The sequence below is a fragment of the Phalaenopsis equestris genome, unplaced genomic scaffold (assembly GCF_001263595.1).
Source record: "Phalaenopsis equestris unplaced genomic scaffold, ASM126359v1 Scaffold000448, whole genome shotgun sequence".
NCBI lineage: Eukaryota > Viridiplantae > Streptophyta > Magnoliopsida > Asparagales > Orchidaceae > Phalaenopsis > Phalaenopsis equestris.
In genome coordinates this window covers 40,624-56,327 of record NW_018164889.1, presented here as the reverse complement: position 1 = coordinate 56,327, position 15,704 = coordinate 40,624, and the positions used below count along the sequence as shown (strand labels likewise).

General features: G+C 35.0%; 1 protein-coding gene across 3 annotated transcripts in view; it reads right to left on the bottom strand.

The window, feature by feature from the left end:
* The window catches only part of LOC110027792 (pentatricopeptide repeat-containing protein At5g57250, mitochondrial), a 32,226-nt gene extending 18,073 nt beyond the window's left edge, over positions 1-14,153 (bottom strand). The window contains exons 1-2 of one of the 3 annotated variants that reach the window (XM_020729358.1): positions 10,649-14,153; positions 10,451-10,521 (exon numbers count right to left, since the gene is read on the bottom strand). In XM_020729358.1, coding sequence (XP_020585017.1) covers positions 10,713-14,090 — 3,378 coding nt within the window. In that variant the 5' untranslated portion in view covers positions 14,091-14,153 and the 3' untranslated portion in view covers positions 10,451-10,521; positions 10,649-10,712. Of the gene's footprint in view, positions 1-10,157; positions 10,577-10,648 lie in introns of those variants that run through there. The other 2 variants (XM_020729357.1, XM_020729359.1) reach the window with 2 other exon arrangements.
* Between the last annotated feature and the right edge of the window lie 1,551 nt (positions 14,154-15,704).

Below are 15,704 nucleotides of genomic sequence, written 5' to 3'. Positions count from 1 at the left end.
CAATATATCCGTGATAGGGAAAATCAATATATCCGTGATAGGGTTGGTGTAGCTACTGTGACGGACTAAAGTCGTCTTAGACGTCTTAGATGGTTTGGTCACATTAAACGTTGACTATCTGATGGTTCGATTTGAAGAGTAGATGTTTTAGATTCGACTTATGTTAAGAAAAGAAGACGTAGACCTAGGAAGGCTTGGGCTTATTGTGCAAAAAATGATCTTAATTTATTAGAACTAAATGAAAATATGACACTAAATAGGACACAATGAAGAAAAAATATTCATGTAGCCGACCCCACGTAGTAGGATTAAGGCTTTATTGTTGTAGTAAGGGAAGTACGCAAAGTCCTACTCACTTGCATGACAATAAAATATCTCATATACATAAAAATTATTTAGAAATGCAAATGTAATGACTGGTGCTGGTGAGAATTTAATGTGATTGAATTGTCTGTCTTTGTCGCACTACGATTGACTTTAAAGGTTGGGTCATTTGAGTGTGATAGAAATTGTATAAATGACTCGAGGAATCCCATAACCCTTTGTACAAGAAATACAAAGCAGCAGGAGTGAAAGAAATCCTATATTCTTTGAAGATAAAATTGGTTATTAATAAAGTGCCGAGCTTAAGCACCCTCTATCATTGAGGGATGAAATTAACAAAGCTTGATAGCTAAAAACCAAAGAGGCCCGCCTTTGTCGTACTACGATTGACTTTAAGGGGTGCGTCAATTGAGTGTGATAGGAACTACATATATGACTTGAGGAATCTCATAACCTTTTGTACAAGAAATACAAAGCAGTAGGAGTCAAAGAAATCTTATAATCTTTGAAGATAAAATTGGTTATTAATAAAGTGCCTAGCTTAAGCACCCTCTATCATTGAGGGATGACATCAACAAAGCTTGATAGCTAAAAACCAAAGGAGGCCTGCTCTGAAATCGTCTCAAAATATTTTGTTGAGGCCATCACGCAATAGTGCTGGTCTTGTGCTGTAGCAACGCAGACTATTTGTGCTACGACCCTTTGCCCTTAGGTTGTTAACATAAGTATGCTTCTTCCTTGGCATTATACCATTATGGCGCTGCGGCACTAAAATTGGTGTTGCAATGTCTTGCACTTGGTTTTCTTGCATCAAAATACACTTGGTTTAGTGTTGAGATGTTGTCAGCAATACCACCCTACTTTGAGAATTTTCATTTAAGTCCTATTTGCTTCTTCTCTTGTGGAAATTCCTACTAAACATACTTAATTAGTGAAATAAGCATGCAAAATTTCCTATTTTTGATATATTTTTTACATATCTTTTATTCACTTACCTCACTCAACACTCACCCAAATGACTGGTCCCCAGCGGATGAGATAAAACAACTTATTGTTTCATATTTTCTCCCAAGGATATTAAGTCCTAAAATTGTTTGAAGCTTCCTCGAGTTAGCTATCATTTTATGAGGACTATTCAATAAATGCTCATGTCAGGATCCCAATGCTCCAAAGCACCACATAAGCAATGAGGCGGCGAATCATCATATCAAAAAATGGAGGCATAAATTGTCTCATACACGCATTGCCCTTTTAAGAACTTCCTAATGAGCTAAACCATTAAAATACGCCCAATTAGGTATAATCTTAAGGGACCTCCTAAATCCTCCCAACCTTAATATCTGACTCCAATCTTGAGATCAATATCACAACATATGCTAGCAAAGTAATTTCTTAGTATCGATATCTCTCATAGTGTTCTATACTAGTAGTAAATTTGAGAGGGACCTCTGTAATCATATCAATCAACCCATTACATGGGTTCAAAGATAGGCATTTCAAATTCAACCTACCCACTCGTTTGGCTCTTGACCAACAGGGAACTATACCTTCGGTTTGGTAAAGGGGAGATGGAGCAAAAGATCATTTGAAGCTAACTTTGTCCTCCAACCTCTCTTGATGCCAAGATAATCTCTCATTAATACTCATTAGCCATCCGGATCATGTCAATCAAACTCTTTCTAGATCATCTATATTGGATAAAAGACTGATAAATTGATAGGGTACCCACGAAAAAAAGAACATGCAAAATAAAAATAGAATGGTGAGGAAGTTAATAAGCAGCCAAAACTAAAGATTAAAGTTGCAAGAAATAGTAAGGAAATATATTACCACATCAATCAGTCACTAAGTAAACATATGCAGCCTGAGTTGTGACCGATCCAACTCTTTATGAACCAATTTATTCTAAGTGGGGCCTTAATTTACTCAAATTATTCCCCAAAGACCTTAATTCAGTTTCAGCCAGTTTTATCATATTAAACATACTGGAAATGTCTATAATGCATGAGAAGTATTATGTCATTGATGAGGTCAACATTAAGATTGATGAATGCAAACATGTTCATAGACAACTAAAGCTCAAAAGAAAGCAGAGAAGATCAATGGAAAAATTATGTAAAACAACTCCCATATAACTATAATTACAAGAAACTAGTTACAATCAATGATGTGAAAATTGATATCAGCAAAATAGAGTATGCTCAGGCACTTCAAAGCTTAAAATCAACGAGAACAATGTAGATTGGACGTTGAAGTTATGTAGAATTATCACAAAAAAACTAATAAAAATTATGGTGGAATCAGCGATGTCAACATTGGAATGACAATAATCAAAGCACTTAAATGCTCAAGAGCAGCAAAAGAGATTAGGTAGATCAGACATCAAAATCATGCAAAGCGTATAAATTGATGATGTCAACATTGATATCAATTATCAACAATGTAAACATTCTCATAGACACTAGAAAGCTCAGAAGCAACAAAAAAAATAAATATTAGATGTTCAATCATATAAAAAAGATGCTAAATGTTTACAATTACATAAAAACAACTATTAATGAATGACATCTGTGGTCTCCAAGTCAACGCCGCTAGACTCTCATACGCTGCATGCACACTTATCAAAGCGAGTGAACACTTAAATCTTAACAAGTGCAACATTCTCACTACAACAACAACAACAACAACAACATTCTCACTCTTTACATTCTCACTCTTTAAAATTTAAGCATTTATTTAATTTGGTGGAGCACATGCGAGTATGCAATTTTTAAGATCGTGCACACATTTCAAGTGTGAAACTCGGATCAACATAGCAAGACATATAACATATCCAATGATTGCAAATGCACATTTTATAAAGTGCTCGCTCATATCTCAATACACTACATCAAATTTGGGAAAATGTATCAAAATGCAAAAGCGAGCTTGAAAATTATTGAAATTTTTATGGATCATTTTTATATCACATTTGAATGCATGCACGTAAATTGACAACATTTACACAACTACTTGAAAAGATCGTAACACATTTGCACAAATCTCAAAACATTGCATCCGGACTGAACATTGACTTAAAGCTCATGAAATCATTCAAAATTTTAAAAGCTTATGTGTTAATTTTATATTAATGGCATGCACAAAATCACAGTCTTCTTCAAAAACTCGCATTATGTCTGATTGTTAGTTTAGATTGCAGGTCCGTTGACGGGTTTATAAATTTCAAAAGCACCACACTTGAATTATTCTCAACCCCTAAGAGCCTAAATTTAAATCTTAAAAGCCAGAATTCAAAAATATTTTTAAGCCCTTAAAGCCTAAAATTCAAATCTCAAATTCAAATTATTTCTAAACCCTAGAAGCCTAAATTTCCTTTTTAATTTCAAAGGCACAAACTAAAATAACTTTACAAGTTTAAAATATTTAAAAATTTTGAATCATTTAATATAAATAAATAAATAATCAAAGCTTTAGTTTATTTTGCAAGTCCAAATCATCCGAAAGTTTGGTAGCCTTTAGGCCCCTACTATCGTTAGAGAGCATCGGAGAGAATGACAGCCTACCAACCCAACTATCTATAAGACATACCGGTCAGTATCGTGAGACACAACAGTTGGGGAGCAAAACAAAGTATTTTAACCCAACATTTATAAAACATTACGAGCCTTCAGTGTACCTGCAAAAAAAATAATCACGAGAATAAATTTCCCCGAATATTTACTTTACTTTCTCTGAATGATACTTAATTCCCTAAACAAGTACTCGCATTTCCCAGGACGGGTACTTAAATTTCTTGATTTTTATAAAAATTTTCCCACCGAATGTGTGATTATCCTTAAAAGTACTTAATTATCCTGGACAGATACTCGAGTTTGTAATGATTTGTACTTTAGGAAAAATTCCCCCACCCCATTTTGTTATACATTTCAAATTAGAACCAGCAATGTCAGGGATAGCGAAATGATTGGATCGATGATCGATGGCAAGACAAAACAAAAATACAAAAATACAAAAATATCAAATGACCCGTAGGGAGTCTAAAAGAACAATCTGTGATGCTAAAAATTCTGCTTTTAGTGATCTTAACAATAGATTAGATACTAAAGATGGTGGAAATTATATGCATAAACAGACAAACAAAGAAAAGAAAAGCAAAGAGTTAACTCATGTGTATTAAAGATGAAAATAAAAAAAATATTTTTCTTAGAAAAAAATATTCAACATAGATGGGTGAGTTATTTTGCTAAACTTTTTAATAAAGTTTCGGAAAAAACGATCGACCTTAGTGATCTTAATATCGTTAATAATAATAATGTTTCATTTTTACCGTCCTATTAGTAAAAAACAAGTTGAGGAGGCTTTAAAGTAAACCAATGGTAGAAAGAATATGGGACCTGATGATATCTCAATTTAAGTGTGGAAATATTTAGGAGATTTAGGAGTAGGAGATTTAGGAGTTTCTATTTAGGAGTTTCTTGGCTTACTAAACTCTTTAATATTATTTTAAAAACTAAAAAGATGATCGAGGAATGGAGGAAGAGTATTTTGATCCACATTTTTAAGAATAAAGGGGATGCACAAGAGTGTGCAAATTATAAAAAAATTAAGTTGATGTGTCATATTTTAAAATTATGGGAGAGGGTGACTGAACATAAGTTAAGGAGTATTTCAAAGATTTCTCATATTCAATTTGGATTTATGCCGGGCAGGCCTACTATGGAAGCTATACATTTATTGAGAGGTTTGATGGAGAAGTTCAGAGATAATAAGAAGGATCAACATTTGATTTTTATTGTTTAGAAAAAGCTTACAATAAGGTTCCAAGAGATATCCTTTGCAGAGTTCTTGAGAAGAAAGGTGTTGATATGACTTATATTCAAGTCATTAAAGATATGTATGCTAGAGATCTTGTGTTCGAATTGAAGGAGGATTGACCAAATATTTTTCTATTTCTGTTGGATTACATCAAAGATCGATTTTAAGCCCATATCTTTTTGCTTTAGTTATGGATGGTCTTACTGGACATTTACAGAGAATGTATCTTGATGTATGTTTTTTGCTGATGATATCCTTCTCGTGGATAAGAAGAGAGAAAAAGCCCAGGAACAACTTGAATTATGGAGGTCTACATTGGAGTTTAAAGGCCTTCATTTGAGTAGAATTAAAATTGTATACATGGAATGTAATTTTAGTAGTACTAACTCTACCAGTGGTAGAGTTGTACTAATGGGTGATCAAATCATCAAAAGGAGTGAATATTTTAGATATCTCAGAGTCTATATTTCAAAATGATGGTGATGGTGATGTTTAGGGGTGTAAACGAACCGAACACGAATGAACAAAGCTTGTGTTCGTGTTCAGTTCGTTTAAAATTTAGTTTGTTTGAAATAAGCTCGTGTTCGTTTCTTAACGAACGAGCCGAACACGAACCGAGCAAGAGCTGTTCGCGAACGACAAGCCAGAAGGGAAGCATAATACTAAGTTAAGTGTTGCCGCGATGATCTGTTGTTCAATGGGATGGTGATATAGATGGGGATGTTAATAGTAGAATTCAAGTTGGTTGGTTGAAGTGGAGGAATGTTTCGGGCCTTTTGTGTGATAGAAAATTACCTCTTAGACTGAAAGGAAAATTTTATAAGATGGTGGTAAGACCTGCAATGCTCTATGACGCTGAATGTTGGCCTTTCAAAGGGAAGCATAATACTAAGTTAAGTGTTGCCGCGATGAGAATGATTAGGTGGATGAGTGGCTTTACACTTAGAGACAAAATGTGAAATGAATATATCCGTGATAGGGTTGTTGTAGCTCCAGTGAAGGACAAAATTAGAGAAGTTGTCTTAGAAGGTTTGGTCACATTAAATGTCTACAATGTGATGATCCGATCAGAAGAGTAGATGTTTTAAATTCGACTTATGTTAAGAAAGGCAGAGGTACACCTAGGAAGACTTGGGCTTAATTGTATAAAAAATGATCTTAATTTATTAGAATTAAATGAAAATATGACACCAAATAGGATGCACTAAATATAACACAATGGAGAAAAAGGATTCATGTAGCCGACCACATGTAGTGGGATTAATGCTTTGTTGTTGCTATGGTGAAGAAAAATGACAGAGGGGGGAGACAGAGGATGAAATAATGAAGGATTTATGTGACTTTTGATTTTGTAAATAGAAAGCTTCGGTTTTGGTATTGGCGGCTGGGTCGTGTGCATAGGAGGAGCAAAGCTCGAATCACAACAACGACGGAGGAGGTGAAAAGGATTTAGGTGTTTCTATTGTCCGTGAGGGGCGAAGCATGAAACACACAAAAGGACGAAGGCAAAAAATCGAGAGGTTTGTACGATGCAATCCTGTCTTCAATCATAAGAGGCAGCAAGGCCTTTAACGGTTTGAGGAGGCGATAACTTCTGGTCACCCGAAGGAACTGAAGGTTTCGAAGGTCTCTATATGCCACGACCCTACTGTTGTAGCGAAGTCGAAGAAGAGGAGAAATGGATGTTATTTCGTGCTGAAGGCGAAAGCGACAGAAAGGTGAATTTTATGTGACTTTGGTGTGGTCAAAGAGATGGAAAAATGGGAGTCACGATTTATCCTTCAGAGAAAGTAAAAGCATTGCAAATAGGGAAGTGGGAGCACGAGCACTGAGTTATTGAAGTTGTGAGGTTTAGCGGGAAGAATCACAATTAGAAGTGCTTGAAAGGTTTAAATTATAACAATATTAATCAAGTCTATACAAACTTGATTAATAATAGTAGCAAATTTTAATAGATTTTCAACGTCAACAACGTTGAAACAGGTGCTGCCAATAACGAATATGTCCATAGTCAACTAAGAACTTAAATGAAACAAAATATGGCACAAAACATACCTAAAATTTACAGAAGAATTTAAAATAATTGAAATGATTTAAAGTGCATGAAAGCCATTGAAATAATCACCCACATAAATTTATGATGAGCACAAATCATCTACTGATCTGACTACTTTGATGCATTCAAATCATCGGAACAAGCCCAATAAGCTTATTCAGATCAAAATCAAACACCAATTGGGCATGATCAAGTTAGAATAACGAGTCAGTTGCAGCCAATGGATTTGAATATAATGGCAAACTCAATTAAGCCATAGAACAACTCATCTTCATAGCTATCAAAGAAGTCCTTGATAATGATATGCATAGCTTTGTTGGCAATCGTCAGTTGATTCGACGACCATGATTTGGTTTTATCAAACAAAATATTCAGCTACATCAACTTAATTTTGTGACTGGAGCATGAATATTGTCTCTTTAATAGTATGACAATGGTGAGTAGATGAAAGTTCAGAACACCTCTAATGTTGCTTCCTATGCAAATAGAACCAAACACTAAACTTCATATGAGCTATTTGTAATATGAATATCAATTAAAGTACAGGCATATTGAAGTAAATTACATTATCATTGGCATCAGATGCATTTAAAAAATAGAAAATTACTTTTTGATTTTCATCACTTGAAATAAATCTTCACTTTTCTTATTTCTTAGTTTCGCTAATATATATATATATATATTACCCTCATTGATATTTAATCTATTATAAAGACCATTAAGTGCTCCTAACTAATTCAATGACAATATTTTGTTGTATTTTTCATCTTCCAATCTAGGATTCATGTCATATTTTTCAACATAATTTTTATGCTAGTCGTTGACAATCTAACAAGACTCTCCATTTTTCACATCCAGGACTTGGAACCCAACAATGACAACATACAACAAACCAACATAGATGACATTGCATCAAAATGAACTAATTTATAGCATTGAGATGTTAAGACCCACAGTTCCAAACAAATCAAATTAAGACACGGTGGTCTCTATATTGAAAAGGATTCGAAGGTCTTTAATCATAAGAGGTATTGGCGGCTGGGTCGTGTGCATAGGAGGAGCAAAGCTCGAATCACAACAACGACGGAGGAGGTGAAAAGGATTTAGGTGTTTCTATTGTCCGTGAGGGGCGAAGCATGAAACACACAAAAGGACGAAGGCAAAAAATCGAGAGGTTTGTACGATGCAATCCTGTCTTCAATCATAAGAGGCAGCAAGGCCTTTAACGGTTTGAGGAGGCGATAACTTCTGGTCACCCGAAGGAACTGAAGGTTTCGAAGGTCTCTATATGCCACGACCCTACTGTTGTAGCGAAGTCGAAGAAGAGGAGAAATGGATGTTATTTCGTGCTGAAGGCGAAAGCGACAGAAAGGTGAATTTTATGTGACTTTGGTGTGGTCAAAGAGATGGAAAAATGGGAGTCACGATTTATCCTTCAGAGAAAGTAAAAGCATTGCAAATAGGGAAGTGGGAGCACGAGCACTGAGTTATTGAAGTTGTGAGGTTTAGCGGGAAGAATCACAATTAGAAGTGCTTGAAAGGTTTAAATTATAACAATATTAATCAAGTCTATACAAACTTGATTAATAATAGTAGCAAATTTTAATAGATTTTCAACGTCAACAACGTTGAAACAGGTGCTGCCAATAACGAATATGTCCATAGTCAACTAAGAACTTAAATGAAACAAAATATGGCACAAAACATACCTAAAATTTACAGAAGAATTTAAAATAATTGAAATGATTTAAAGTGCATGAAAGCCATTGAAATAATCACCCACATAAATTTATGATGAGCACAAATCATCTACTGATCTGACTACTTTGATGCATTCAAATCATCGGAACAAGCCCAATAAGCTTATTCAGATCAAAATCAAACACCAATTGGGCATGATCAAGTTAGAATAACGAGTCAGTTGCAGCCAATGGATTTGAATATAATGGCAAACTCAATTAAGCCATAGAACAACTCATCTTCATAGCTATCAAAGAAGTCCTTGATAATGATATGCATAGCTTTGTTGGCAATCGTCAGTTGATTCGACGACCATGATTTGGTTTTATCAAACAAAATATTCAGCTACATCAACTTAATTTTGTGACTGGAGCATGAATATTGTCTCTTTAATAGTATGACAATGGTGAGTAGATGAAAGTTCAGAACACCTCTAATGTTGCTTCCTATGCAAATAGAACCAAACACTAAACTTCATATGAGCTATTTGTAATATGAATATCAATTAAAGTACAGGCATATTGAAGTAAATTACATTATCATTGGCATCAGATGCATTTAAAAAATAGAAAATTACTTTTTGATTTTCATCACTTGAAATAAATCTTCACTTTTCTTATTTCTTAGTTTCGCTAATATATATATATATATATTACCCTCATTGATATTTAATCTATTATAAAGACCATTAAGTGCTCCTAACTAATTCAATGACAATATTTTGTTGTATTTTTCATCTTCCAATCTAGGATTCATGTCATATTTTTCAACATAATTTTTATGCGAGTCGTTGACAATCCAACAAGACTCTCCATTGTTCACATCCAGGACTTGGTAGATGAAAGTTCAGAACACCTCTAATGTTGCTTCCTATGCAAATAGAACCAAACACTAAACTTCATATGAGCTATTTGTAATATGAATATCAATTAAAGTACAGGCATATTGAAGTAAATTACATTATCATTGGCATCAGATGCATTTAAAAAATAGAAAATTACTTTTTGATTTTCATCATTAATACATTTTACTTGAAATAAATCTTCACTTTTCTTATTTCTTAGTTTCGCTAATATATATATATATATATATTACCCTCATTGATATTTAATCTATTATAAAGACCATTAAGTGCTCCTAACTAATTCAATGACAATATTTGTTGTATTTTTCATCTTCCAATCTAGGATTCATGTCATATTTTTCAACATAATTTTTATGCTAGTCGTTGACAATCTAACAAGACTCTCCATTTTTCACATCCAGGACTTGGAACCCAACAATGACAACATACAACAAACCAACATAGATGACATTGCATCAAAATGAACTAATTTATAGCATTGAGATGTTAAGACCCACAGTTCCAAACAAATCAAATTAAGACACGGTCTTCACTTTGTAGTGCATCAAGTTGACGTGCTCTAGTTAGTTTAGTCACGACAACCTCCCGAGAGATGTGTGAGGAAAAATAATCTTATCTTACATGAATGCTTATGAGAGAGCCCAACTTACCTTTAACAGGACTAATATATATATTGACGTGTCCAATCCATGTCCCTTTATAAAACTTGAGTGTTTGATGCCTGTCATATGTATGATCCCATCGCCATGTTCATGCATCACACCAACAAAATAATGCTGAAAAAAATGTAGCTAGAAGGGATTCTAATGAAAACATATTGAAAAAGAATGATAGAATTGTTTATTTACCCGTGGAAAATCAAACTAATTTGACATGTGTTTGCCCTAAAAACCAATTTACAAAAGAGCTGACTTAATGCTCCTTTCCTAAATTCAGAATAGTTGCTTTGACTATATCATTGGCCTTTTGCAACTCACCTTTTGAACAGAGTGTTGCAATCATAGAGTAGTAAGCCTCAAAGTCATACTTGAGAGAGCTCTGACACAAAATTTCATACTCATTCATCACAGAATTGGAAATCTTGTTCTTGCAAAACACTGGTTTTCCCTCTGTAATGCCATCTTCTCCAAATTGCAAAATATTTCTGGCAGCCGCAGGCATTGTTAGGCCTCCACCGGTGCAAACTTTTTTCTTAGTATCTGTACAGAAAGCTTCTATGGACTGCTTAATTCTATTGCAGTTTTTAGACCACGGTGAATTGCAAAACTTGGAACCTACATCAGCTAAAATATTAATGACTTCTCTAATTCGTCCCTCTTCACACGCAAGCTTAACATCAGTTGCTAAAGATTCAAAATTCAAACCATCACCGGCTTGGTTTATGAGGTCTACAGACTCTCTATGTTGCAGCATGTCTCTGATAATGCTTCTTGCTTCCTCCATTCTTCCCTTGGCAGAAAGTCCTTTAATCAAATTTAAAAAACCAAAAAAATCAGGTGAATATCCTTTCACTCTGTACATATTGTAGAAATCCAGGCCAGCTTGCATATCACCTTTGATGCAGTAGCCATATATAAGAGAACTTATAGTGAGGTCATCTGGTTCCAAGGAGAACACTGTCAAATCTTTGAATAATTGCATGCCTTCCTCTAAAAGACCAAATCTGCAATATCCATTTATAAGCAAGTTGAAAATGTGAATATTAGGAGAGATGCCTTTAACAGCCATTCTTCCTAGCAACTCCTTTGCATCTTGAAGGAAACCTTCTTCAGCTAAAGCACCTATAAGAGTGGCATAAGTAACAACCGTAGGAAAAAAACCATTGCACTCTAGAGAATCGAAAATCCTGAATGCCTCAACTAAACATCCCTCACGACACAGACCATGAATCACTGAGTTGTAGGTAACAATATTTGCAGATATACCCTTCTTTCTCATTCTTGAACAAATATCTAAAGCCTTCTCAGGAGAGCCTGCCTTGCAAAGTCCATCCACAATGATAGAATATACTACTACATCTGCAGCAACGCTGCTTTCTTTTGCTTCCAAAAGAAAATTAAGTGCATTTTCAACTCTGCCCTTTTCCTTCAAAGTATTGACAACTACCGTCATAACACTAAGAGATATATTTCTTTTGCTCAAGCTGGGTAAAAAACGAATCGCTTCTTCCACATTCTTTTTGCAAAGGTAAAGACAGATAATGTTTACTATCCGAGGCTCAAAAACCCCGCAGGCCTTTATATAGTCACAGAAAATCAGTTCAATGATCAAACCATTTCCACTATTTATAAGGTTCTTCAGGAGAATATAGTATGATTTACTCCAAACTGTCAAACCTTTCAATCTCATCAAGATGTAAACTTCCAATGCAGCTGGAAAACACTGCCTATTGCATAAGAAAGAAACAGAATCATTGCATATGGAAGACAGTATTTCAGAATTACACCTTTCAACCCTTGAGATCAATTTCAGAACTGCCTCCCAATTACCATCTTCAAATTTGGCCTTCATCAACTTTCTATAAGTAATAGTATCTGCAACAAAATTTTTTTGACATAGTTCCAGAAACAGTTCTGTTGCCATTTCTAACTTTTCTTCTTTGCAAAGTTCCACAATCATACAGTTATGACATGCATCGTTTACAAATGCAGGAGTACTTTTGTAATCCATAAATACCTCAACCGCCCTGCCAGACATTCCATGTTTACAGTAACAATCCACCATTGTGCAATACATAGAGGAATCTGCAATAAGATATTTATCTCGCATTTCTTGGAAAAGAGAACAAGCATCATCAACCATGCCTGAAATGAAGAGAGCTTTAATGAGTATATTGACTGTAACTACATCATAAGAAATTCCAGCCTGCTCCAATCTCTTCTTTGTGTCAGACACTCCTCGTGCATCCTTTTCCATCATATAACCATGCAACAGGGTGCTATATGTAAAATTATCACCAACACAGTTTCTAGATATCTCATCTGCCTTGCACGTTTTTCCAGCTTTACACAAGCCATTGACCACTGTATTGTATGTCATAGCAGTCGCTTTAATCCCCTTTCTGCCCATTTCTTCTAGTAATTCAAAAACTTCATCTAATTTCCCAATAACACAAAACCCATCAATCAAAACTGAATAGACAAACTCATCTGCAACAATATTCAATTCTTCCATTTTCCTGAAAATGAAGAATGCATCCTCCATCTTGTATCTCTTGCAGAAACCTCTTATAATACATGTATATGTAATCAAATTTGGTTTCAACCTGCTCTTCTCCATATATTTTAGCAATCCAATCACCTTTTCTAAATGTCCTTCCTTACACAAGCCATCAATGACAGAAGTATAGCTGATCAAATCCGGTAATATTCCATTTTCAGACATCAACCTATGTTTCCTAAAAGCTTCCATCAACAGCCCTTTTCGGAAATATCCACAGATCCAGCTAGTATAAAGAACAGCATCTAAAACTATACCATCCTTCTCCATCTTCTGAACAGCAACGGAAGCTTCATCAATTCTTCCTACTCTGCATAATGCATCTACCACAGCCGTATAAGTCATCAAATTAGGCTGAAAAGTTAGGCTCTTTTGTACTCTCTCGTAGAACCCTAAACCAAGCTCGGACTTCCCGATCCTAGAAAACCCAGAGATTATCGAACTGCAGACAAAATTATCATAAGGGTATCCGACTTCCTCAGAAGTCATTATTTCCAGCGCTTCGATGGCCTTCTCCATCCTACCCTGTGAGCTGAATGATAAAACCAAGGAGCGGAAAGTTATGAGTGCGGGCAAAATACCTCGATTTCGCATGCATTCGTGCAACAGAGACAATGACCTCTCTGGGTCGCCTCCCGCGACGCAAAGTTCGCGGATCAGAGAATCCCATAAGCTCTTTTTCACGACAAAATTGTAATTGTCAGCGGGGTAAATGAACTGCAGCGCCTCTTCGAAGCGGCGGGATTTGAGGAGAGCGCGGGTGATCAAGAAATGAGTTTTAGAATCGATCTGAATGGAGTTGGAGGAGAATTGAGAGAATGTCTCGAGAAGAAGAGTAAACTTTCGGCTTCTTAGGAGAAAGGAGAGGAATAGGTTAAGGGATCGGACGCAGGGAATGATGCAGCTCTTGAGAAGGGTTTGTGGACTTCCAAAAGGGGGAGGAGATGGGGAAGAAGACGAAGTAAAAGGCTTAGTTGAGAAAATTTGTCGAGGAAAAATCATGAGAAGCGTGACCTGAAGAGGCGGGGGAATACAATTATACAAGAGATATGGACTAAACGTGCCGATCATCGTGCTCCATGTCGTCCTAAGGGCCTTCAAGTCGGCGGGCTTCTCCACGAAAAAATATTGTATCACTACTCATACACATCAGAAGTCCAGTCAAAATCTGCAAGTTTATATTTGAAACTAAAAACTGTGGTCGTGTTCAGCTCATTTATTTAGCGAGCCGAACACGAGTCGTTCACGAACAAAGCTACTCATACACACCAGAAGTACAGTCAAAATCTGCAAGTTTATATTTGAAACTCAAAAATGTGGTAGTGTTCAGCTCATTTAGAGTCGTTTTAACAATCCTAATCACGAAACTATAACATGTCAAGAATTGGTGTCAGATTTAAAAATTATTGTTTATATTAAAATATTATTTAGATGTAATTAATAATTTTTATTCTATTTTCTTAATTAATAGTTTTGGCAACCTTAATCACGAAACCATAAAATGTTAAGAATTGGTGCAAGATTTCAAAATTATTGTTTATATTAAAATATTATTTAGATCTAATTAATAATTTTTATTCTATTTTCTTAATTAATACTTTTATTTGATTATAAATCTCTGTAGTCTTGTGGTCAATTAATTTTTTTTAAAAACACTTCTCATAAAAAATATATATATAATTGATTAGTAGTATTTCGAGCCAAAACGAGCCGAAATACGAACGAACAAATCTTTGTTCGTGTTTGGCTTATTAACCTAGCAAACAAGTTGAACACAAGCTTCTTAAAGAAATCGAACACTAGCAATTCACGAACCACGAGCCATTTTGACAACCCTATATACAAACAGGCCTACCAAAAAATGGGCACTTTGAGCCCGATAAAAAAAATGACTATAATTAGCAATAATTAAAAAAAAGTTACATTTTATAAATTTAAAATTATAAATATATATATATATATATATATATATGTAATCTATTTAGATATGACTCATTAGTTTCATTCGTGTTCAATTTAAATTATTTTAATTTTGTTTTTCTAAATGTTGTATCTTCTGAGATCAACTTTTAGGTATTCACAAACGCATACACACATATGCAAAAACTTACTATAAACTTAAAGATATAATCTACACTTTGATCCAACCCAGTTAGGAGCGCACCCATGTTGGGAAAAATATTCGATCTGAATTCTGGATGCAGCTCTGTGTTCGGACACGAATAAGAACAATGTCATGTAATTGTGGATCCCACAGGGAAAAAAAACACAAAATTAAGCTTTTTCTTAATGTGCGATCGGCCTGACCCAGCTCTTTTCGTTGGAAAAGTTTTATTTGTTATTTTCCCGCCTATTTTGTCACATGCCACGACCCTCACCAAGCAAAACATTCAAAAAAAAAAAAAAAACATTGTAACGCTCAGTCCTATCGCTCCGTAAAAAAAATTGACTGTTCAATATCCATTATCTTCATTCACCATCGGTTAGGGTTTAGTTTCGCGTGAACGGCTGCTATATATATATATATATATATATGTATATAGACTAGACAGATTTATACGAGCCTCAGTCATCTCGAATGGGCCAAACAATCCGAGTAGCACACCCTCCTCCGGGGGGAATCGAATCACAGACCAAAGGGGACTTACAACTAACAAGCAAATGCCCGAAGAGGGTATATATACA